The following is a 26,918-nucleotide window of genomic DNA, read 5'->3' on the forward strand; positions in this document are numbered from 1 at the left end:
TCCTGTGATATTACTGCAACATCCAGCACAAACCCAACCTCTGCACCTCCCCCCCAAGCTGGGCTGCCAGATTTAAGAAAAGACAACAACAAACGAAACTCTGAACCTCAAGTTCATGTGCCTGATGCGCCAATCATGGAGACATCAGTGCTGGAAGATGGAGAAAGGTTTATGCAAATTGGCCAAGATGAAAAGGCAGAAGGATAGGTTCTGTCAAATCTGCCTTCACAAGAGAAGAAAGCAGGGAGTTGTGTAATGCTAAGGGGTTTGGCAGGAGGAGTTTCAGAGAAACAAAGGGGTAACCCATGTTTCTTTCACTCCAGAAAAGCCCTTGGGCAATGTGACTTCTGGGGCCAACAGCAGCTGGGGGCTGGCTATCTGGTGATTGTAACTTCCCTGAAGGCATTCTTTTTCTTTTGTGAAACAAGCTCATAAATCCTTGTGACCCTTGGGTCATCCCTCACATTAAACAAGAAAACAGCAAATTGACAAGATTAACTTCTTTTCATAACAAGGTGAAAGGTAATCTTATAGAATATTTACAGTAACCCTCAGGTACCCAGCTTCACATCCATTTAAATCTGAATTTCAGATAAACAAGTAATTTTTTACCATAAATATACCCCAAATTTACATGAGATGTGTTTATATTAAAAAGATCTGTAGTTTATCTGAAACTCAAATTTAGCTGGATGGCCCTTTTTTTCTCTCAAACCTAACTCTCAGTGTGTGGCCAGAAGCCTATAGGGAAAAGCCAGCCACACGCAGACCCTGGAATTCCTCCGAGGCCTTGCTGTATCACTGCACCTCAGCTCTGGGCAGAAGACTCAGCAGCTTGGAGAAGCCACTACAAATGCAATACTGGACATCCCGCCAGCTCAGTGAGAGCTACTCCTTACTTGGTGAAATCCAACTCAGACCAACGAAAGAACCTAAGAAATCAGCAAATTTACCAACCAACAGCAAGTTGGATGCCCAGTGTCTTTATTTGCAATTGCTTTAAAAGCTTTCATTTCCATTGAGAGCACTCCAATGAGAAGCAAATATTACTACTATTTTCTCAGGGAAGGTAATTAGAGGATGGGCACAGAATGGGTGAAGGTGGTACACTCAGTGATTGGCAGGGCTGACACCAAAACTCAGACCCCCCACTCCTTATGTGCCAACTCTGAACTCACCTGCCCAGCATTCAAGACTCTTGCTCCAAGATGTCCATCCACGTCCAGCAAATGTGCCTGTAGAATGCTATCAGCTGCTTGATTCCCAGCTACACGCTCTTAAGTGCATACAATTCAGAGGAAAATATGAACATCATATGCACAATATAAAAAGTATGAACCATTTCCCTCTTTGCTGCCTAACCAGAAACTACAGGGTTTGTTGGGGGATCTCTGAGGAGTTTCTAAGTCTCCAGCTGAATTTATAGAGGGATTTTTGTTGTTGTTTCAGTTGGGAGCAAAGACAGTGGGAGAAGAAAGTAGAGATTCTGAGGTGGCCTGCATGCCAGACACTGCCTTTACGTGGCCTGTAAACCATAGAGAGAGACACACTAAGGCTGAGACCCCACCATCCCCAAATCCCACAGATGGCTGGTCAATGAGGGTGGGTCCTGCTTCCAAACCTAGAACTCTGCACCTACACCTTAGAAGAAAGCAACCCCTGCAACTGGTCTGGAGGACTGAATCTGAGGAAGGACATACTCCCCTAGGTTGACCCAAAGACCGCTCAGGCAAGCGCACTAGGAAAAGAGCCCTGGTGTGTCTCTAGAGGCTCCCGTCTGCATGGAAAGGCAAAATGGCGCAGTGGTCAGGAAGATGCGCTTTGGCATCAGACAGACGGAGGTTTATATCCAAGCTCTGTTGGTTGTTAGCTGTCCAACTGTGGGCAAGGAACTAAACCAGAGCCTGCTTCCGCAGGTATAAAATGCAATAGAGTTAAGGACCTAAGTCCTGGGTCTGTTTTGAAGATTAAAAGAGATAACACATGTAAGCACTAAACATGGTGCCTGACACATGATAATGGCTCAATAAAATGTTTTTCAAATCTATGATCAAGCTTTAGAATCATTTCCTTATGGGAAAGAGCCCTGTCACCAAGTCCAATTCTCTACCATGGAAATAAGGCTTGTGGTTTTCTGCAATGTGTCCAAATACCTAGGTTAGCTTAACTCCCTCTCACTGGGGTAATCCTAGGCCTTAGAGAAAAATGTTAATAAATCCTGTCTATACACAATAGAGTCAAATGCTTCCAGAGACACAGAAGTGAACTGCTTTTCTAGTTTAGCACTATCTCAACTTAAATGACGATGTACTTCCACCCCTTTGTCTTTCTCCTCTCCTTCTGGGACTCCCATTATGCATACGCTGTATACTTGATGGTTTTCCACAGGTCTCTGAGGCTCTGCTCATTTTCCTCATTCTGTTCTTCTTTCTGTTCCTCACACAAAATAATTTCATTCAACTTATCTTCAAGGTCACTGATTCTTTCTTCTGCCAGTTCAAATCTGATGGTGAGCCTTCTAGTGAATTTTTCATTCCAGGTATTGTGTTTTCAACTCCAGAATTTCTATTTGGTTCTTTTGTATTTCCATCTTTATTGATATTCTCCATTTGGTGTGACATCATTGTCTACTTTTCGTTCATTCTTTAGACATGGTTTCCTTTAGCTCTTTGACTATATTTACAGCAGTTGATTTACGATCTTTGTCTATTATGTCCAACGTCTGGGCTTCCTCAGGGACAGTTTCTATCACACGTGTATGGGCAATGCTTTCCTGTTTCTTTGCATGTCCCATAGTTTTGTGTTGAAAACCTGACATTTTAAATACCATGTCAACTCTGGAAATGAGATTCTCTTCCCTCCCCAGGATTTGTTGCTGTTGCTGCTATTTATTTTGTATTCAAAATTTATCTTACCAAAAGCCAAGAAAATGAAATGACAGAGGAATGTTGTTTGCATTCAGGTAAAAAAGCAGCCAATGGTACAAGCAGAAGGAGGATTGGTTGGGGAGTGGTTCATGTGGCAAGACTCATGTATGCATTCAATCCCTCACTCATTCTATGACTGGTGGAGTATCCACACCAGGCTGGGCACTGCTGAGGAACTACAATGATGAAAAGATGTAAACCTCTGCTCTCAGGGAGTTCAAAGTCTAGTTGGAAGACAGAGCTGGAAACACTTTTTTAAGAAATTCTAAGTGTTAAGACATACCAGGAACAGCACAATAAAAGAGGAAAGGTCACCTAATACTGCTTTACAGCAGTGACACTGAGATGAGACTTGACGGATCAGCAGGCATTTGTCAGACAAAATGACATGGGAAAGAATGGTATTCTAGGTGAACTTTAAGAACATGCAAAGGCCCTGAGGCACTGCTGGCTCTTCTGGTTGACCCCAAACAATGACGTTACATATGCATTTTGGATTTGGAAAGAGTAAGACGCACAGACACATCAGGCCTCTTGTCCCACATTCCCTGTTCAAGGACACTCCCAGACACCTGCAACTTACCATAGGAGATGACAAGCAGCACAAAGTTGAGGTTTTTGAAGAGCCGGATGATGGCGGATAAAGCATCAGAGGACGTCAAGGCAGGCTTCTGGGACTGTGCTCTGCTGGGGGGATGTTTAGGCTTCTCCTTGAATACTGAAAGGAAAGAGACAGAGATCACTGCAAATCCCTGTGGTCCCATCCCTGCAGAGCTGGCTCCCTCATCTGAGGAGGAGCCCAGACTTCCAGAGGAAATAGCAATTCTTCAACTAGCTCCTTTACAGCCCCTCTCTTGAAGCTGCATCTCACTGTCTGTGGCTGAGTGAGCTGTTCTTTGATTGCTTTTCCTTAATGGCCTCTGAATGGCTGCCATCACTGGGCCTCCTAGGCAATGTTCAAGGATCAAGGAGTCCCATAACAACCAGCAAAGAACACAGCACAGAGCCCTGAGAACATGCGGTAGTAATGTAAGGATGGAAAGGCAGTGAGGGCTGAGCTTTGGGATGAGTGAGCCCAGTTACTGGCTGAGCACCAGAGCTCCTCTCGAGGGGGAGGGACGGTGTTGCTCACGATTAGACAGAGCCTGGCACATGGCAGCCGGTACATATTCCCTGAAGAAGTGAAGGGAGCTTCTTCTACTGGAAAAACTCAGGTCCTTTCCTAGTTTCTCAAAGTCTGAGTCAGATACCTGCCTCCCGAAGAGACAAGAGGATTAACACATGCTCCTGCAGGAGTAGCCACTCAAATACGAAGGACTGAGGGGGGACATGGAAAACCATTCATTTTATATCCTATTTTCAGTGCAACTGGGACAATCCATTTGTCTGCACTGATTGCCATTCAGTTCTCTAGGGGGCAGATCAGTTTAGCCAGTCGTTTGGCTAAAATGGTCCCCTAACTAGGTCCAAGCAAACACTGCGTGGCCTCCCCCACACTCCATGAGAACACTCCTCAAAGGTCAATAGGCTGTTTCCAGTAAGAGGAAGCTCTTCTAATGAGGTTTACTCTCTTGAAGATCAAAGGGCTCCCCACCCAGAAAACCCTTCAGCCCTGACTTCAGAGCCCGGCTTCTTCCTTCTCCGGAAACAGTCCTGTATGACTTCCCGCCATTGGGAAGCCCTCATCCATTGTCTTGCCTGTTCACCTCCCCTTCCATCAGGGGAATCAAAGCAAGGCAAGAGGTTATTTATCTCTGCAACAGCAGGTGTTTAAGGACTTGGCAACCACAAAACAGAATTCAGATAAGATTTCTCAGTTCTTTACTCAATGAGCTACTATCTGTGCTTGATAATATCATGCCAAAATGTAGCAGTGTCCTATCGCCCAGATTTCAGCTGCAAAGGACCATGCCCTCACCAGCTACAAACATGAGAATTTGCAGGTGGGAACATCACAGTTTGAAACTTAAAGTCTGGCTGAGTGAGGGTCCCTGGCCGGATTCTTCTTTCCTGCTCTCACCCACGGCTCCACGGCTTCTCAGCCTTCCAGGACACCAAGTCCTCTATCCAAGATATCTGCCAGCCTCTGGGGCCATCAGACAGCCCTTCCTCAGCTTGGACGCTGGGGAAGGAAGGACACAGTGAAAACAGTGGAGTGATGTACAGATTGTAAAACTGACTCTGGAGGTGAGGCCGGCAGGAAGGACCGACACATTTAACACGTGAGGTCGAAATTTCAAATGTTAGGAAGAAAGGCGGTTAAGCTTTAAAGACGAGTGACTAACTGAAAATGAAAACCTCTACTATGCTGTTTCTGAATTTATGAGAGCCCATGTAATACCACTCAGATGATGAAAGAAGATAAAATTCACCAAGTATCTTCAATATTAAACATACATGCACATAAAATTAACAGTAGTTATCTGAGGTTCGTGTTTGGGATTAACTGGTACAAGGCTAAATTAATGGGCATTCTTTTTTGTATTTTCTAGATTCTTTCATAATGAGGATACATTACTCTTTTATAATTTTTAAGAAATCATTAAAAAAATGTGGCCCCATCTTTCTGGCGTCATGGCAGAGTGAGCTTGCCCAGGACTCTCTCCCCTCCAACCTACAACAAAAAGGAGCAACCAAATTCCAACAGAAAATATCCTAATAGCACAGGAATCCTTGGAGACCCACAGCAGCCAAATGACAGAGGGCAGAGAGGCTGGAGCCCCCCTTGCAGGAGCTGGAATGGGGTAAGAGACAACTTCGCTCCCTCCCTTAAAGACTGGGATCACTGCCACCGGAGGTTCCATGAGGGAAGGAGCAGGGGAGGGTCACGCGACCCAGGATCACCCAGGACTCCCATGGGCAGTGCAGCCCGAAGGGAAGCCCACTAACAGGCGAAAGCTTTTGCATGGGGTGACCTCATCAAGCCAAGACCCCAGGAGACCAGATAAGGAGAGCTGATCAGGCAACCTGGGTCTGCACACAAAAGAAAAGTTTCCCCGCCCCCAACCCGCTGTTTACCATGCCATCTTGGCTGAAGGTGGAGGGCTCAGAAAACGTGCCTCTCGACCCCCATCTAGTGGTGATAGGCTGTAACTGCAACCAAATAATATCACAATGGGCAAAACCCGTACTTCCAGCATCAAGCAGTTCATGAAAGCTCCAGACCTGAGGGAAAACAGTAAGTGCCCAGAATTATGACCTGAGGACTCAGAAATAAGTAAACTAAACGACAATGAATTCAGAATAGCTACTGTCAAAAAACTGAATGAGGTAAAAGAGAATATAGAGAAACAATTCAAGAGTTCAGGAGCTACTTCACAAAAGAGATTCAAAGTATAAAGAAGAATAAATCAGAAATACTAGAGATGAAAGACACAATGGAAGAGATAAAAAAAAATACGGATTCCCTGAATGCTCATGTGGGCACCATAGAGGAGCGAATCAGCATAATCGAAGATGGACATCTAGAATGGCTCCAGGCAGAGGAGGAGAGAGAACTGAGACTAAAAAGAAATGCAGAAAGTTTCTGAGAAATATCTGACTCAATGAGGAAATGCAACATAAGAATTATAGGTATCCAAGACGGGGAAGAGAAGGAGAATGGAGCAGAAAGCATGCTCAAAGAAATAATAGAAGAGAACTTCCAAAATCTAGGGAATGAGAGAGAAATGTGTGTGGAAGAAGCTTTCAGATCTTCTTGATTTGTCAATGTAAAAAGACCTACTGCAAGGCATATAGTAGTAAAACTGGCAAAAATGAATGACAAAGAAAGAATACTCAGGGCAGCAAGGCAGAAGAAAATAACCTACAAAGGAACTCCTATCAGACATTCAGCAGATTTCTCTGCAGAAACCATACAGGCTAGGAGAGAAGGGAATGACATATGCAACACTTTAAAAGATAAAAATCTTCAGCCAAGAATACTCTATCCAGCAAAAATATCCTTCAGATATGAGGGAGAAATTAAATCTTTCCCAGACAAACAAAAGCTAAGGGACTTTGTAGCCATGACATCCCCGCCACAAGAAATCCTCAAGAAGGCCCTCATATCTGAAAAAAGAAAAAAGGGAGAAAGGAGTCACAAAACACAGAGTAAGGAGACAGATAGAATTAGAATAGGATAACAAATACTCAACTATAGCATTAAGCTAGAAGGAAGGAAAACACCAAAAACAAAGACAATCTTGTCACTTTAACCACCAACTCACAACACAAGTTGGAATAAGATACGAAAATAATAACTTAGGAGGGGAGGAGGAAAGGGACTGAATCAGTGCAGGCTAAGGAAATAAGAGGCCATCAGAAAGTGGACTATGTTATGCACGAGATTCTAAATGCAAACTTCAGGGTAGCCACTGAACTAAAAAGCAGAACAGAGACACAAACAATAAATAAGGAATAAACTACGAAACACAGCAGAAGAAACTGCAGAAATCAATGGGTAGACCAAAACACACAGGACGAGAAACAAAGGAAATGCAGGGAAACCAGAAAGCAAGTGACAGGATGACAGCATTAAACCCTCATACATCAATAATCACCCTCAATGTAAACGGACTACACTCTCAAATAAAATGACACGAAGTGGCAAGATGAATTAAAGAACAAGATCCAACAATTTGTTGCCTCCAGGAAACACACCTCACCTCCAATGACAAATACAGGCTCAGAGTGAAGGGGTGGAAGACAATACTCCAAGCTAATGGCAAACAAAAGAAAGCAGCTGTCACAATACTTATATCAGACAAAGTAGATTTCGAGATAAGGCAGGTAAAGAGAGACAAAGAGGGGCAATATATAATGATCAAAGGGACACTACATCAAGAAAACATAACGCTTATAAATATCTATGCACCCAACACAGGAGCACCAAAGTTCATAAAGCAACTATTAACAAACCCAAAAGAAGATATTGAAAATGACACGATAATAGTAGGGGACCTCAACACCCCACTTACATCATTCAACAGATCATCCAGAGAGAAAATCAACAAGGAGGGGCCGGCTATGTGGCCGAGTGGTTAAGTTCGCGCGCTCTGCTGCGGTGGCCCAGGGTTCGGAGCGCGGACATGGCACCGCTCATCAGGCCACGTTGAGGTGGCATCCCACATCCCACAACTAGAAGTACCTGCAACTAAGATATACAACTGTGTACAGGGGGGATTTGGAGAGATAGAGCAGAAAAAAAAAAAATATTGGCAACAGTCGTTATCCCAGGTGCCAATCTTTAAAAAAAAAAAGCAATAAATCCTTAAAAAAAAAAAAAGAAAATCAACAAGGAAACAGTGGAATTAAACAAAAAGCTAAAACAGTTGGACGTAATAGACATATATAGAACACTCCATCCAAAAACAGCAGAATACACATTCGTCTCAAATGCGCATGGAACATTCTCAAGGATAGACCATATGTTGGGAAACAAGGCAAGCCTCTATAAATTAAAAAAATTGAAATAATAACTAGCATCTTCTTCAATCATAATGCTATAAAGCTAGAAATTAATTACAAGAAAAAGCTGAAAAAGGGACAAACGTGGGGAGACTAAACAACATGCTATTGAACAAGCAATGGATCATTGAAGAAATTAAAGAAGAAATCAAAAAATATCTGGAGATAAATGAAAATGATAACATGCCATACCAACTCATATGGGATACAGCAAAAGCCATATTAAGAGGGAAATTCATCGCAATACAGGCACACATTAACAAACAAGAAAAATTTCAAATAAGCAATCTCAAATTACACCCAACTGAATTAGAAAAAGAAGAACAAAGCCCAAAGTCAGCAAAGGAGAGAAATAATAAAAATCAGAGCAGAAATAAATGCTATTGAAACAAAAAAGGCAGTAGAAAGGATCAATGAAACACAGAGCTGGTTCTTTGAGAAGATAAATAAAATTAACAAACCCCTAGCCAGACCTACAAAGAAAAAAAGAGAGAAAGCTCAAATAAACAAAATCAGAAATGAAAGAGGAGAAATAACAGACTCCACAGAAATATAACGGATTATAAGAGAATACTATGAAAAACTATATGCCAACAAAATGGATAACCTAGAGGAAATGCATAAATTCTTAGACTCCTACAACCTCCCAAAGCTAAGCCAAGAAGAAGCAGACAATCTGAACAGACCAATCACAATTGAAACAGCAATCAAAAGCATCCTAAAGAATAGAACCCCAGGACCAGATGGCTTCCCTGGGGAATTCTACCAAACTTTCAGAGAGGATTTAATACCTATCCTTTTCAAGCTATTCCAAAAAATTAGGGAAGATGGAACACTTCCTAACACATTCTACGAGGCCAACATCACGCTGATACCAAAACCTGACAAGGACACCACGAAAAAAGAGAACTACAGGTCAATATCACTGAGGAACATAGATGCAAAAATTCTAAACAAAATTTTGGCAACCAGAATTCAGCAATACATCAAAAGGATCATACATCACGATCAAGTGGGATTCATACCAGGGACACAGGGATGGTTCAACCTCCACAAATCAATCAATGTGATACACCACATCAACAAATTGAGGAAGAAAAACCACATGATCAGCTCAACAGATGCAGAGAAAGCATTTGACAAGATCCAACAATGATTTATGATAAAAAAAAAAAACTCTTAACAAAATGGGGATAGAAGGAAATTACCTCAACACGATAAAGGCCATATATGACAAACCCACAGCCAACATCATACTCAGTGGGCAAACACTGAGCACCATCCCCCTGAGAACAGGAATGAGACAAGGATGCCCTCTATCACCACTCTTATTTAACATGGTACTGGAGGTCCTGGCCAGAGCAATCAGGAAAGAAAAATGAATAAAAGGAATCCAAATAGGGAGGGAAGAAGTGAAACTCTCACTGTTTGCAGACGACATGATCTTATATATAGAAAACCCGAAAGAATCCATTGGAAAACTATTAGAAATAATCAACAACTACAGCAAAGTTGCAAGGTGTGAAACCAACTTACATAAATCAGTAGTATTTCTATACTCTAATAAAGAACTAACAGAAAAAGAACTCAAGAACACAATACCAATCACCATCACAACAAAAAGAATAAAATACCTTGGGGTGAATTTAACTAAGGAAGTGAAAGACCTGTGCAACGAAAACTACAAGACTTTCCTGAAAGAAATTGATGAGGACATAAAGAGATGGAAAGACATTCCATGCACATGGACTGGAAGAATGAACATAGTTTAAAATGTCCACGCTTCCTACAGTAATCTACAGATTCAACGCTATCCGAATCAGAATCCCAATGACATTCTTTACAGAAATAGAACAAAGAATCCTAAAATTCATATGGGGCAACAAAAAACCCCGAATTGCTAAAGCAATCCTGAGAAAAAAGAACAAAATGGGAGGCATCACAATCCCTGATTTCAAAACATACTACAAAGCTACAGTAATCAAAACAGCACGGTACTGGTACAAAAAACAGGTGCACAGATCAATGGAACAGAATTGAAAGCCCAGAAATAAACCCACACATCTATGGACAGCTTATCTTCGACAAAGGAGCTGAGGGCATACAGTGGAGAAAAGAAAGTGTCTTCAACAAATGGTGCTGGGAAAACTGGACAGCCACATGTAATAGAATGAAAATTGGCCGTTCTTTTTCATCATTCACCAAAGTAAACTCAAAATGGATCAAAGACCTAAAGATTAGACCTGAAACAATTAAGTCTTCCAGAAGAGAATATAGGCAGTACACTCTTCGACATCAGTATTAAAAGGATCTTTTCAGACACCATGTCTTCTCAGACAAGGGAAACAACAGAAAGAATAAACAAATGGGACTTCATCAGACTAAAGAGCTTCTTCAAGGCAAGGGAAAACAGGATTGAAAGAAAAAAACAACCACTAATTGGGAAAAAAATATTTGCAAGTCTTATATCCGACAAAGGGTTAATCTCCATAATATATAAAGAACTCACACAGCTCAACAACAAAAAATCAAACAACCCTATAAAAAATGGGCAGGAGACATGAACAGACATTTCTCCAAAGAAGATATTCAGATGGCCAATAGATACATGAAAAGATGTTCATCATCACTGATCATCAGGGAAATGTAAATCAAAACTACACTAAGATATCGCCTTACACCCATTAGAACGGCAAAAACAACCAAAACAAAAAGTAACAAATGCTGGAGAGGTTGTGGAGAAAAAGGAACCCTCATGCACTGCTGGTGGGAATGCAAACTGGTACAGCCACTATGGAAAACAGTATGGAGATTTCTCAAAATATTAAAAATAGGAATACCATATGACCCAGCCATCCCACTACTGGGTATCTACCCAAAGAACTTGAAATCAGCAATTCCAAAAGTCCCCTGGGCTCCTATGTTATTGTAGCATTATTTACAATAGCCAAGACATGGAAGCAACCTAAGTGCCCATCAACTGATGATTGGATAAAGAAGATATGGTATATATACACAATGGAATACTACTAGCCATAAAAAAGGATAAAATCGTCCCATTCACAACAACATGGATGGACCTTGAGGCTATTCTAAGTGAAAGAAGCCAGATAGAGAAAGACAGTCTCTGTATGACTCCACTCACATGTGGAAGTTAAACCTGTAGACAAAGAGAACAGATTAGTGGGTACCAGGGGAAAGGGGGTTGGGGGGTGGGCACAAAGGGTGAAATGGTGCACCTACAATGCGATTGACAATCAATAAAGTACAACTGAAATTTCACAAGGTTGTAAACTATCATAATCACAATAAAAATTTTAATAAAATGAAATAAAAAATAGAAACCAGAGGATTCTAGAATGGCAACATCAAAAAAACAAAAATGTGGTCCCAGTTATTCTCAGGTGATTCTATGAGAGGATTAGTATTGGGGTCAATTCTGTTTTGTTTTGTTTCAGATATTTAGAGTCTGGAGTTTCACAAATTTAGGCTTGAATCCAATCTCCGCCACTTACTAGCTCTCTAACCTTGGATAATGTATTAACTGGCCGTAAGCCTCCCTTTCCTGTTTGTTACATGGGAGTGACAATGGTACTTCACTCACAGGGTGCTGAGGATTGAATGAGATCAGGCATGCTCAGCACGGGGCCTGTGACATCATAAGTGCTCACCGGGGCTTCATCAAGGGGATCAGCAGTCCGCACATTAATTCTGGTGAGGTCATATCGGGAACTGGTTAATTACAACTAAACCTTGACTGAGCCACTAACAAAGTACAGGATCAGCTAGCACTGTATCGGTACCACCTGCTCAGGCAAAAACATTCCTCCCGTTTCTATCAATGTCCATGGTATTCCAGGGCCGTGTTCACAAGGTCCCCACCCAAGTCAGCAGAACCTCCTTGCCTCCCAGCCTCCCATCAGTCTACTTAAGGCCTTACCAATGATGACCAGGATGAAAAGCAGAGTGGCTACACCTCCTATTATGTAGAACATGATGCTGATGTGGTAGGCAAGCTTGTCCCGGTCTTGGATGTTGGGTACCAAAACAGGAGGGACCAAGAACCCAATCGCAATTCCAAGCTATAGAAGACAGAGACAATCAATCACAGTTACCAATGGCCAAGAGATGACAGCACAAACTTAAAGAGAGTCCTAATAAGAAGCAAAAATCCCAAATTCCAGTCCTTCTGAAGACCCAAACAGGATGCTCCCTTAACCCCCCATTAAGACACCAGAGAGATCATTTCTTTTTTTTTTCTTTTTTGAGTTAATGATAGGTTACAATCTTGTCTGATTTCAGTTGTACATTAATGTTTGTCATTGGTGTTGTAGGCTCACCACTTCACCCTTTGTGCCCAGCCCCCACCCCACCTTTCCCCTGGTAGCCACTAATCTGTTCTCTTTGTCCACATTTTTAAATTCCTCATAGGAGTGGAGTCATACAGAGATTGTCCTTCTCTAACTGGCTTATTTCACTTAACATAATTCCCTCAAGGTCCATCCATGTTGTTGTGAATGGGATGATTTTGTTCTGTTTTGCAGCTGAGTAGTATTCCATTGTATATATGTACCACATCTTCTTTATCCATTCGTCTGTTGCTGGACACTTAGGTTGCTTCCACGTCTTGGCTATTGTAAACAGTGCTGCAATAAACACTGGGGTGCACAGGACTTTTGGGATTGCTGACTTCAAGCTCTTTGGATAGATACCCAGTAGTAGGATGGCTGGATCGTATGGTATTCCTATTTTTAATATTTTGAGAAATCTCCATACTGTTTTCCATAGTGGCTGCACTAGTTTGCATTCCCACCAGCAGTGTATGAGGGTTCCATTCTCTCCACAACCTCTCCAACATTTGTTACTATTAGATTTAGATATTTTTGTCATTCTAATGGGTGTAAGGTGATATCTTAGTGTAGTTTTGATTTGCATTTCCCTGATGATCAGCGATGATGAGCATCTTTTCATGTGCCTATTGGCCATCCATATATCTTCTTTGGAGAGATGTCTGTTCATGTCTGCAGCCCATTTTTTGATCGGGTTGTTTGATTTTTTGTTGTTAAGTTGTGAGTGTTCTTTATATATTATGGATATTAAGCCTTTGTCAGCTATATGACTTGCAAATATTTTTTCCCAGTTAGTGGGTTGTTTTTTTGTTTCAATCCTGTTTTCATTTGCCTTGAAGAAACTCTTTAGTCTGATGAAGTCCCATTTGTTTATTCTTTCTATTGTTTCCCTTCTCTGAGAAGACATAGTGTCCGAAAAGGTCCTTTTAATACTGATGTCAAAGAGTGTACTGCCTACGTTTTCTTCTAGAAGCCTTAGGGTTTCAGGTCTCACCTTTAGGTCTTTGATCCATTTTGAGTTGATTTTGGTGAATGATGAAAAAGAACGGTCAATTTTCATTCTTTTACATATGGCTGTCCAGTTTTCCCAGCACCATTTGTTGAAAAGACTTTCTTTTCTCCATTGTATGCCCTCAGCTCCTTTGTCGAAGATAAGCTGTCCATAGATGTGTGGTTTTATTTCTGGGCTTTCAATTCTGTTCCATTGATCTGTGCACCTGTTTTTGTACCAGTACCGTGCTGTTTTGATTACTGTAGCTTTGTAGTATGTTTTGAAATCAGGGATTGTGATGCCTCCTGTTTTGTTCTTTTTTCTCAGGATTGCTTTAGCAATTTGGGGTTTTTTGTTGCCCCACATGAATTTTAGGATTCTTTGTTCGAATCATTGGGATTCTGATTGGGATGGCGTTGAATCTGTAGATTGCTTTAGGTAGAACGGACATTTTAACTATGTTTATTCTTCCAATCCACGTACATGGAATATCTTTCCATCTCCTTATGTCGTCATCCAATTCTCTCAGAAAGGCCTTGTAATTTTCATTATATAGGTCCTTCACTTCCTTAGTTAAATTTACCCCGAGGTATTTTATTCTTTTTGTTGCAATTGTGAATGGTATTGTGTTCTTGAGTTCTACCCCGAGGTATTTTATTCTTTTTGTTGCAATTGTGAATGGTATTGTGTTCTTGAGTTCTTTTTCTGTTAGTTCGTTATTAGAATATAAAAATGCTACTGATTTATGCAAATTGATTTTATACCCTGCATCTTTGCTGTAGTTGTTGATTACTTCTAAGAGTTTTCCAATGGATTCTTTCGGGTTTTCTATATATAAGATCATGTCATCTGCAAACAGTGAGAGTTTCACTTCTTCCCTCCCTATTTGGATTCCTTTTATTCGTTTTTCTTTCCTGATTGCTCTGGCCAGGACCTCCAGTACTATGTTAAATAAGAGTGGTGATAGAGGGCATCCTTGTCTCATTCCTGTTTTCAGGGGGATGGTGCTCAGTTTTTGCCCATTGAGTATGATGTTGGCTGTGGGTTTGTCATATATGGCCTTTATTATGTTGAGGTAGTTCCCTTCTGTGGCCATTTTGTTCAGAGCTTTTATCATAAATGGCTCTTGGATCTTGTCAAATGCTTTCTCTGCATCTGTTGAGATGATCATGTGGTTTTTCTTCCTCAGTTTGTTGATGTGGTGTATCACGTTGATTGATTTGTGGAGGTTGAACCATCCCTGTGTCCCTGGTATGAATCCCACTTGATCATGATGTATGATCCTTTTGATGAACTGAATTCTGGTGGCCAACATTTTGTTTAGAATTTTTGCATCTATGTTCATCAGTGATATTGGCCTGTAGTTCTCTTTTTTCGTGGTGTCCTTGTCAGGCATTGTTATCAGCGTGATGTTGGCCTCATAGAATGTGTTAGGAAGTGTTCCATCCTCCCTAATTTTTTGGAATAGCTTGAAAAGGACAGGTATTAAATCCTCTCTGAAAGTTTGGTAGAATTCCCCAGGGAAGCCATCTCGTCCTGGGGTTTTATTCTTTGGGATGTTTTTGATTTCTGTTTCAATCTCTTTCCTTGTGATTGGTCTGTTCAAATTGTCTGCTTCTTCTTGAGTGAGCTTTGGGAGATTGTAGGAGTCCAAGAATTTATCCAATTCCTCTAGGTTCTCCATTCTGTTAGCATAGACTTTTTTGTAGTATTCTCTTATAATCCGTTGTATTACTGCAGAATCTGTTGTTATTTCTCTTCTTTCATTTCTGATTTTGTTTATTTGAGCTTTCTCCCTTTTTTTCTTTATAAGTCTGGCTACGGGTTTGTCAATTTTATTTATCTTCTCAAAGAACCAGCTCTTTGTTTCATTGATCCTTTCTACCACCTTTTTTGTTTCAATAGTATTTATTTCTGCTCTAATTTTTATTATTTCTCTCCTTCTGCTGTCTTTGGGCTTTATTTGTTCTTCTTTCTCTAGTTCAGTTAGGTGTAGTTTAAGATTGCTTATTTGGGATTTTTCTTGTTAAGATGTGCCTGTATTGCGATGAATTTTCCTCTTAATACAGCTTTTGTTGTATCCCATATGAATTGGTATGGCATGTTATCATTTTCATTTGTTTCAAGGTATTTTTTTATTTCTTCTTTAATTTCTTCAATGATCCATTGCTTGTTCAGTAGTGTATTGTTTAGTCTCCACATCTTTGTGCCTTTCTCAGCTTTTTTCTTGTAATTAATTTCTAGCATTATAGCATTATGATCAGAGAAGATGCTTGTTATTATTTCAATTTTTTTAAATTTGTAGAGGCTTGCCTTGTTTCCCAACATATGGTCTATCCTTGAGAATGTTCCGTGTGCACTTGAGAAGAATGTGTATTCTGCTTTTTTAGGGTGAAGTGATCTATATATGTCTATTAAGTCCAATTGTTTTAGTTTTCATTTAGCGCCGCTATTTCTTTGTTGATTTTCTGTCTGGATGATCTGTCGAATGATGTGAGTGGGGTGTTGAGGTCCCCTACTATTATTGTGTCATTTTCAGTATCTTCTTTTGGGTTTGTTAATAGTTGTTTTATGAACCTTGGTGCTCCTGTGTTGGGTGCATAGATATTTATAAGCGTTATTTCTTCTTGATGAAGTGTCCCTTTGATCATTATATATTGTCCCTGTGTGTCTCTCTTTACCTGTCTTATTTTGAAATCCACTTTGTCTGATATAAGAATGGCAACACCTGCTTTTTTTCCCTTGCTATTAGCTTGAAGTATTGTCCTCCACCCCTTCACTCTGAGCCTGTGTTTGTCCTTGGGGCTGAGGTGTGTTTCCTGGAGGCAAAAAATTATTGGATATTGTTCTTTAATCCATTTTGCCACTCTGTGTCTTTTTATTAGAGAGTTCAATTGGTTTACATTGAGAGTGATTATTGATGCATGTGGACTTAATGCTGTCAATCTGTTGCTCATTATCTGGCTTTCCTGCTTTTCTCTTCCTGTGTGCTTTATCCTACCCATTTGGTACTGCAATTTCTTATGCTGGGTTTCTTAGATTTTTTCCTTATTTATGTTTTGTGGCTCTGTTCTATTTTTAGCTTAGTGGCTACCCTGAAGTTTGTATTTAAAATCTCGTGTATAATATAATCTATTCTCTGGTGGTCTCTTACTTACTTGGCTTAGACTAATTTAGTCCCTTTGTTCTTCCCCTCCTAAATTATTATTTTCATTTCTTGTTCCAACTTGTGTTATGAGTTGTAGTTAGAGTGATAAGATCGTCTTTGCTTTGGTAGTTTCCTTACCTTTATCCTAATGCTATAGTTGAAAATTTGCTATCCTATTCTGGTTCTATTTATCTGTCTCCCTACTCTGTGGTTTGTGACCCCTTTCAGAGAGATCACTCTTTTGATTGACTACTCAACTCACATACCCCTGACCACCCTCACTATCAATACCTATTGAAAAACATTATGGTTGGGGATCTCAATGCAGACTGGCCCTTCTGTAGCTATAAACTAATGAATAATGGTTCCCATACTCCCATCTGTATGATAGAGTAAAACAATGTTGATTTGTTTTCCTACCACTTAAATGCTTGATTTCACTGAATCTGTTACCCTGGAGCTGAGAGACCAGCTGAGGGAAAAGTTCTACACCCAAAACCACAAGAACTTACATTCAGTAAGAGACGGAAGCCTCAGTTCTTACCACATTTACAAACATGACAGCCTAAGTTCACTGTGTAAAGAACTTAGTGATTTATAAAGCATCTGTAGTGTGAAGTCACACACAACTGCATACATTTATCCACACAGGACATGGGCACATGCAAACTGGCTATAAACACACACACACACACACATGGGCGCACACCAACAAATTAAAACATCTCATATCTGCGTGGAAGTTCAAACTCCAGGGACCTGACAGATAACGTGAGGTGGGTGTTTCCGTGGTCAGAGATGCCTTGATTCTGCAGTTACTAGTTGTCAGACGACTCCCAGAAGCCCTTTTGCCACATGTAACACCAAGGCAGAAACTGGAAAATAGCCTGAGAACTCAGGCAAGCCTCAGATTCTAAGAGTGAAGGAAGATGAGTAGGTCTTCTGTCTTAAGGTGCCAGTTTTCCTCTATTGTATTTGAAAGGACCTGCAGGTAGAGAAGCAACTTGCTTTCACACCACACTGCACGCGGGTTCTAGGTATCTTTAGGCATCCTGACGCAAGCATTTCGCTGCAAACATTTTTGTGGCATATCTAATTGTTCATAACGCAATTTTGCTGTAAAAGGTAACTGATTGAAAGTTTGGTTTTAACTCTTTGACAGTTTAGTTTCATTTCTTCATGGACAGAGTATTCCCATTTAATATTATATAAATCTTAGCTGCACATTTCCCATAGACCTTTGGGACGTCTATCAACAGACATGTGACAATATGCCAAGAACAAACAACAGTGTCGACGGCTTTTCACAATGCAATTCACAGCTCAGTTACAAATATGCGTCCTATGGAAACTGATACCTCTCTTAATGAAGGAGCATGTTTTAGTGAAAAATAAAAAGTGTGCTGGATGCCAAACAAGCAGATGAATCAACAAGCAAAAAAAAAGTAGACTACTATGAACGAAGGACTTTGAAGACAAGTGCTTAGGCCCAACCCACAAAATAAAGTCAGTTATTTGCACAGTATTGCCATGAATCTATACACATTTTAAATGTATTCAAATATTTTGTATTTTGAAATAGTCTTTAATCTTGTTATTCCTTTTTCATGTTTCATTATGTCCCTCTTTTATTTTTTGTGATTTTCATCTCTTACAGCAAAACTGTCCTATGACCAATTAGTTACGTGGCAAAAGTGCTTGCAGCAAAGATGTCTACAGCAACGATGCTTATGGGAAAATACCAGACACACAACACCATTCAGCAGCTGCCAATCTGTTGACTGTCTACACTGGTTTTCCAGCCTGTCAATTACACCCACTCAGGATGGTCACTAGTGGTCCTCAGCTCTGGAATATTCACAAAAGTCATCATCAATAGGCTCAGTATAGGGTTCTTCCAGTGTATGCCAGTATATAATCGACAAATCAAACCGATCTTTAAAGCATCTGCTCTGTGAAAAGTGTTCTGCTAGATGTTTAGGAGGCACCAAGATGCATATGGCAAGGTGCCTGCCTTCAAGGAGCTTTATATTCTAGGGGGGCAGGGGGCATTTAAAATGAAGATACAAAAGATAACACAAATGGGGATACTTGTGGGTTGAAATTATAGAATATTATAGTTTGAAGGTTCCTTTGTCATCCTCTAATACAACTAATTATCAGTGGGACAAACGGAGGCTAAGTGAGGCTAAACTCTAGAGGTTAAGTGACTTGTTGAGCTCACGCAGAGTTGAGGTGAGAAGACAGATCTCCTGGCTTCTCAAGCCAGTGCCTCCTCCACTGGGCCTGGTGGTGGCCTCCAGGACCAAGGGCCTTGAGAAAGGCCCAGGCGAGCAGGCTTCTCCAGAAGAGAAGATACTTCACATCCTTGGATCTTTATCCAATCCTCAATCACACTGATTTGTCAGAGTCGAGTCCAGCATCTTAACTGCTGCTCTCCAAGACTGAGGATAAAACCCAGCCACAGACAGAGGGGCAAACACAACCCGCATAGCTGGGAAGACGGGCCCACTGCAGGTCATACCTGGCCTGAGCCTAAGCACTTCAGAGTCGGAGATCTAGAAGTTAAATAGAATGCCCAGGGTCCCTTTGGCAAGAATGAGGGAAGATATAGGGCATCACCCAAGGCTCTGTCATTCTTTCATCCCCAAAGGACCCTGATGTAGGATAACCTAATCCGCAGGAATCTTCTGTCCCGAGAAATAAGTCCTCCCAGCTGGCTCTACACTGCCTGCCCGAACCCTCAGAGGCGTCTACACACCAAGGCTGAGTGAGTTTCATTCCACCTCAAGTCCAGCATTGAAGCCTTCTCCAGCCAGCAGGACCAAGCGGCAAGCCACAGGGGCCCAGGGTAACCCTGTTCAGTTAGCGGCGCTGTCTCCAGTGACCTTTCTTCAGGAGGAAATTGGTGTTGGAGATACTTTCATGCCCAATGTGGAAAACCAAAACATAGGGATTAGACTGCAGACTGCTGCCTCTTTTGTTTTCTCAAGACTGACTTTTTTACTTTTTCTTGAGGGCCGTGTTCAGTGAGAGCGTACGGCTGTACTCCGGCTCCTAGTCCCTAAGTCTGTCCCTTAGTAGGCGCTCAGTCATGTGGCTGCACATATGGACAGATGAACACTGGTGGAAAATTTTGTCCACACAAAGCTGGCAATAACACACAGGTCTGCCCACTGGGGTCCATGTTCTAGCTACAAATCATATAGGAGAAACACGTGTGAAGTGGTAAGGAAAAAAATGTGTCCAGGGGAGAGTTGGCCAGGCATGCTCTGGACTATGAGCAAGGACTCCCAGGGGCTGACTTCTTTCTAGAAGGTGGGGACACTGGGGCCAACCTAACTTATCAGCAGAGAGAGCAGAGAGGTGGGTCTGCTTCAGTTCCCAACGGTGACACATCAGGGAGGAGCATCTGTCAGCAGAACTTCTAGGGACGACAGCTAAGATGAAAGGAAGGAGCTGCAAACTAGAGATACCAGAAAAATCAGTCCAGAGCCAGAGTTTGGTGGGGAGGGAGGAGATAGATGGGGATTCCCTACAGTTACAGAGGGCTTATCTGGAGCCAGCAGCTTTCACACACTCTCTCCCTCATTTCACTTTGGCGGCAACGCTGTGAGGCAGGCTTTCTTGTTACGGATAATGAAGCTGACGCCCAGGGAGGGCAGGTGCCCTGCTGGGGGCCCAAACAGCTGGCAGCAGAGCTGCACTGCGGTTCCATGGCTTCCACAGCAGGACTTCTCAACTTCAGTGGGCATCAGAATTCCTGGCACAGAATCAAAAACACAGACTCCTGAGCGCCACCCACAGAGGCTCACTCCTGGGGTCTGCCCAGTGCCCCGGATACTGCATTGTTAACAAACACGCCAGCTGGTTCTAGTGCTGGAGTTCCTGGACCACACTTAAAGACAATTGATCTCAGCTGCCCCAAAGAAAGAAATCAAGAGATAATGCTCAGCTGCTGGCTTCCCCACGCATCCTAGGCAGGGATAGTGCCAGACAGGTGTGTGCTCCTATTTAGCTCCTGGGCAGAGAAGAAGTGGTCCTCTGAGTGAGCTCACTGAGGGCTCCACCAACAGGTCCAGCACCAAACAGGAAGCCCAGGACAACGGTGTGAGGAAGCGTGGATTGCTCACATGGCAGCACCACCCCAAACAAACAGCCCATTGGAATGGGCTCTGCTTTAACATAAGGACCCAGGGCCTCTCACGTCCTACATTTCTCAGAGTACACGGACACAGCAAACAGCCTGTGCACAGATGGCTGCCTGCAGAGCCACCAAAGGAGACCCAGCCATGCTGACACAGGAGTTCTGGGCAGAAATCAGCAATTTCGAGGGGAGAGGAGAAGGGGAAAAAGGAGAAGAAATAACCTCCAATTTTGCTCCAGTTTCTGTGCCCCTCCCTTCTGAATCATGCAGGGTTGTCCCATCAATGGGGTCTCCTGGAACTGAAAGGGGCTGTGTTCACCTCCTCTCTAGAGGGGGAATCGGATGGGGGACAAAGCCAACCCTGCTCCATCATGAGCTTCTGAGACACACCGCCCAATTGCGAGAAGTTGGTAAGCAAGCAGGACCCAGGCCTGCCTCAAATCTCGCCCTTCTGCAAACACTGCAGGTGCGGCTGCTACCTGCCCTCATGCTGGGGAAGGCCTCCTCTTGAACCATAGGCGCTGAGGGGTGAGCTAGAGTTTTTGCACAGCATAAAAAAGGAAAACTGCCTGTGATGAGGCCAGAAAGCAGAAGACTCTGGGTGGGCCGCCTGAGCCTGCAGGATGCCCTCCCCTCTCTGAATGGCCCAGCAAAGTAAAGGGCCCTTAGTCCTGCAGAAACAAGAGAAGGGAGATGCTCCATTCGTTAAGATTAGGAATGATGCTGGAGAGAAGTCAGGAGACAGAGAAGAAAGAGAGAGGGAACACCAGCTTTGACCGTAACCCGATGGTTCTTCACCATCCCTGAAGGGGCCCCAACCCTCATCCTGCAATCCGCACGGGGCTGTTTGATGTTGAGGGTAGAGGCAAGTTGAAGTCAAGGGAAGGGCATCCTGTGAACAGCACTGCTGGAAAAAGATCAAGAACCAGGCCGTGGAAAACAGCTGTGTCCACCTGATAAGCTGGGCGCCCCACTTCCTTCAGCAGAGTCTTAGGTTTGTGAGACTAAAGTCCGATGTGCAGGTGTGGGGGTTGGCCCAGAATCTCACGGGGACCCCCAAGTTTTCATCACAGACATCAGGTCTCCTCACCACACACTGGGACGATAACACACCTCCAGCACCTGCACTGCTTTCACTTCGAGGAGCTCTCACGAGGGAGAAGTGCCCATCAGGATGCTGCCTGGAAACTTGCTGGAATGGCCACCCTCTTCTATGCACCCAACACTCAGTCACCTCGCTCACTAAGAACTGCTATTACCATCGCGTCCTCAGGGAAGCTGTCCTGCTTCTCCCCACTGCGCTCACACTGGGGTAATGTCCTCGCACAGGCTGTGACCCCTTAATGCCCTGTGCACACATATCCTTAAGACTGCCACATGGGTACTAGGAGCACTGAAGTACTGGCCTCTCCTTCTACGTCAGGAGCCACCCCCCTCCGGAAGACAGGAGCAACCACCTTTATGGGTGATAGTACTGACAGCATCTGTTCTTCATTTTGCACTCCTTATCTGGTAAACTCTGCTAGATTAGTGCCCTCCACTTATTGTCTCTTTTAATCCAACCCTCCACCTTTTGCAGTAGCCAATATTATCTCCATCTTATGAAAGAAGACGCCAAAACTTAGAAAATTTAAAGGACTTGTCCAAGGGCACCCAGCAGAGCTAAAGAGAGTGTCCTCAACCACCCTGGGTCTGGCACAGTTCAAGGCACACAGTGAGGACTTACAGCTCTTTCCACTGAAGGAACAAGACTGAGTCACATTGGGAAGACAATCCAGGCCTGACAATGCCTTCCTCCAACCACCTGAGCTCTGGGTTAACTGACTGGTCACTAACTCCTTTCAGGACATGGAAACCTGTTTATTAATTTGTCCATTCACTGGTAGCACCTGTTACACCCAGAGCCCTGAGCCATAGGAGAGATGTCTTAGCCAAGGTTCCAGTCCCCCAACAAGTTTCCCATTGAGTCGGAAGAGGAGGTGGAGGAGGAGGGGAAGAGACAGGAGAAGAGATAAGGAAGAGGCGGAAACTCAAACCACCATAAAACCAGGGCCAGGATCCTAGTAAACTCAGCAAGCACAGAGAGGGTAGGGAATGCGTTCTTGCAAGCACAGGCTGATGACAGGAAGGCAGGAGGTGAGCAGGTGCCCAGCCAGCAGAGAACACCTCACAAGTGCTGTAACTTCTTTCTGGTGGTTGTGGTATAAGACACACAGCTTAAAATTTCCCATTTTAACCATTTACCACTTTAATCATTTTTAACTGTACAGTTCAGTGGCATTAAGGACATTCACATTATTGTGCAACCATCACCTCCATCCATTTCCAGAACTTTCTTCATCTTCCTCACCTGAAACTCTGTACCCCTTAAACAATAACTCCCCATTCCCTCCCCGCTGGCAGCCACCATGCAACTTTCTGTCTCCATGAATTTGACTACTGTAGGCACCTGTGGTAGAATAAACATATACTTGGTTTTCGACCCTGTTCCTAGCAGGGAGCTCCAAAGACCTTTGGTATTTCCTGAGTGATAGGAGTGTTATTCACGTTATTCATAAGGGGCCCCCTTTGCAGTTTATGCTACTCAGGTGACCGAGAGTGACCGGGGGCCCTTGACAGCCTCATCATGAAGCTGGTCACCAGAAGACCTACGGAGTCGTCAGAGTTTTGGAACTCCCAACCCCCCCTCCCCCCACCTCTGAGCAGGAGAGGGGAGCTGGACATTGAGCTCTACAAAAACTCTTCAACAAGGAAATCCAGTGAGCTTTCAGGGTGGTGAACACATCACATCAAAGTGCTGGGATGGTGGTGCCTCCAGAGAGGACGTGCAAGCTCTGCCCCTCCCCCACACCCTGCCCTGGCATCTCTTCCATTTGGCTGGTCCTGAGTTGTATCCTTTGTAACAAACCAGGAAATGAAAGTAAAATGTTTACCTGAGTTCTGTGAGCCATTCTAGAAGCTGAGGAGGGGCTGTGGAAACCCCTAATTTATAGTCAGTCAGAAGCATGGGTGACCCCCAGGATTTGCAAATGGCATCTGAAGTGGAGGCAGTCTTGTGGAACTGAGCCCTTAACTTGTGGGGTCTGCACTAACTCCAAGATGTTAGTGACAGAATTGAATTGAATTGGAGGACACCTAGTTGGTGTTAGAGAATTGGAGTACACGTTGGCGTCCGAAAAAAAGATGCCGCAACACATCACATAAGGAATTATACACTGTCTATCCTTTTGTGACTAGCGTATTTCACTTAGCACAATGTCTTCAAGGTTCATCCAAGAAGTATGTATCAAAATTTCCTCTTTCTAAGGCTAAATAATATTCCATTGTATTTATATATCACATTTTGTTTATCCATTCATCAACAGATGGACACTTGGGTTGGTTCCACCTTTTGACTATTGTGAATAATGCTGCTATGAACAAGGACGTACAAATATCTGTTCAAGTTCCTGCTTTCAGATCTTTTGGGTATACACCCAATGGTAGAACTGCTGGATAATATGGTAATTCTATTTTTAATTTTTTGAGGAACTACCATACGATCTTCCACGTGACTCCACCATTTTCATTCCCATCAGCAGGGTACAGGCTTCCAGCTTCTCCACGTCCTTGCCAACACTTGTCTTATTTTCTTATTTTCTTTTCTAATAGCCATCCTAATAGGTGTGAAGCAGTATCTCATTGTAGTTTTGATTTGCATTTTCCCTGATGTTGAGTAGCTATTCATGTGCTTATTGGCCATTTATATATCTTTTTTGGCGAAACGTCTATTCAAGTCCTTTGCTCATTTTGAAATCTGGTTGTTTTTGTTGTTGAACTGTAGGAGTTCTTTATATATTCTGGATATTAACCCCTTATCAGATATATGATTTGCAAATATTTTCTCCCATTCTGTGGCTTGCCTTTCCTTTTTTTGTTTTTTAAATTAACCATTTTATTTTTTTCTGAGGAAGATTAGCCCTGAGCTAACACCTGCTGCCAATCCTACTCATTTTGCTGAGGAAGACTGGCCCTGAGCTAACATCCGTGCCCATCTTCCTCTACTTTATATGTGGGATGCCTACCACAGCATGGTTTGCCAAGCCGTGCCATGTCTGCACCTGGGATCTGAACTGGTGAACCCCGGGCCGCCGAAGCGCAATGTGAGAACTTAACTGCTGCGCCACCGGGCCGGCCACCTGTGTGTTGCCTTTTCACTCTGGTGATAGTGTCCTCTGAAGCACAAAAGTCTTTAAATTTGAGATAATCCAATTTATCTATATTTTTTTTTGCCCAGGCTTTTAGTATCATATCGAAGAAATCACTGCCATCATCGACAAATCTAATGTCATGAAGCTTTTTCCCTATGTTTTTTTCTAAGAGTTTTATAGTTTTCCCAGCACCACTAGTTGAAAAGTTTGGTGACAATGATGTGTCGGTGTAGGTTCATCAATTGTAACAACTCTACCACTCTGGCGGGGGATGTTGATAATGGGGCAGGGAGTATATGGAAAATCCGTACCTTCCCCTTCTGCTGTGAACCTAAAGCTGCTCTAAGAAATAAAGTCTTCTTTTTTTTTTTAAGGCTATCCTTTTCCTATGGAATAGTCTTGGCACCCTTGTTGAAAAGTCATTTGACCACACAGCTGAGGGTTTCTTTCTGGACTCTAGTTCACTGGTCTGTGTTTGTCTGATGCCAATACCACACTGTCGGGTTACTGCAGCTTTGTTAGCAGTTTTGAAATCAAGAAGTGTGAGACCTCCAACTTTGTTGTTCTTTTCCAGGATAGTTTTGGCTACTCAGTGTCCCTTGCACATCCACATGAATTTTTTATGCATTTTTCAATTTCTGTGAAAAACCTCATTGGGATTTTGATAGGGATTTCATCGAACCTGCAGACTGCTTTACACAGTACTGACATCTTACCAACAGTAAGTCTTTCAATCCAGGAACACAACATGTTTTTCCATTCATTTATGTCTTTAATTTCCTTCAGCAACGTCCTGTTGTTTTCAATGTACAAGTCTTTGGCTTCCTTGGTTAAATTTATTCCTAAGTCTTTTTTTTTTTTAATGCTATTGTAAATTGAATTGTTTTCTTAATTTCTTTTCTGGATTGTTCATTGTTAGTGTTTAGAAATACAACTGGGTTAAAATGGTGCAAATTCAGTCCACTCTGCTCTCTATGGTTTGCAGAGGGAACAAGGCATTGGGAGGCCCGGCAGGGAGGAGGAGGAAGGCAAGGGTGGGGAAGAAGGCTGTAAAATCCCTAACATTCTGAATGCGGCTTTTTCCGGGTTGGGCATCTGCTTGGTTGCCACAGATCTCTGACTGACTGCCATGGCTCTAAGAAGGAAGGCATTGTAGCCAGGTTCTAGCTTGTTTCACGTTTCTGCAGGGGTGAGGGTCTGGAGCTTCCTGGTCCACCATCTTGCTGATGTCACTCTCCACGGCCTAAGACTTATTCCCTAAGCAGTGTATCTTCAAGGAGATAACTAAGGAGCCAGACTGGTCAGAGAAGAGACAAGGTTGGGAGGGAACAAGGGACAGGCTGGTTAGGAATGGGGAGGGAGGAGGGCCCTGGACCACTAAACTGAAGACGCAGACGTGATGCTGTGGACTTGGCGGGCACCTGCGATGATGTCTGGCGAGGCCACAAAGCCAAGACAGAAGTCCAGCCAGGCCAACCCAAGCCTCGTCCAGTGCACGGGGCTGAGTGTCACAGAAACAGGAGGATGAGGAGCAACTGAAATGCTTCCGCCTCACGTTCCATGAGGGCCTTCCCCACTCCCCAACCCGCAACCCCCACCCCAGGACTTCGAGTATATTTTCAGAACCTTAAGTGAATCAGAATTATGAACACCACCCCCAGCCTCTCTTCTCCCCTCAATCTGAAGAGTGAGTGGCTCGCTCTCAATTGCTTCCCCCT

At 42.9% G+C, this 26,918-nt stretch overlaps 1 protein-coding gene across 2 annotated transcripts in view; it reads right to left on the reverse strand.

The window, feature by feature from the left end:
• Positions 1-26,918, reverse strand: part of LOC106828892 (choline/ethanolamine transporter FLVCR2-like) — a 49,187-nt gene that overhangs the window by 14,987 nt on the left and 7,282 nt on the right. For both annotated transcript variants that reach the window (XM_044774041.2, XM_044774040.2), the window contains exons 2-3: positions 12,316-12,457; positions 3,511-3,645 (exon numbers count right to left, since the gene is read on the reverse strand). In XM_044774041.2, the coding sequence (XP_044629976.1) occupies positions 3,511-3,645; positions 12,316-12,457 (277 nt within the window). The remainder of the gene's footprint in view (positions 1-3,510; positions 3,646-12,315; positions 12,458-26,918) is intronic.

Source organism: Equus asinus, chromosome 7 (assembly GCF_041296235.1).
Source record: "Equus asinus isolate D_3611 breed Donkey chromosome 7, EquAss-T2T_v2, whole genome shotgun sequence".
NCBI lineage: Eukaryota > Metazoa > Chordata > Mammalia > Perissodactyla > Equidae > Equus > Equus asinus.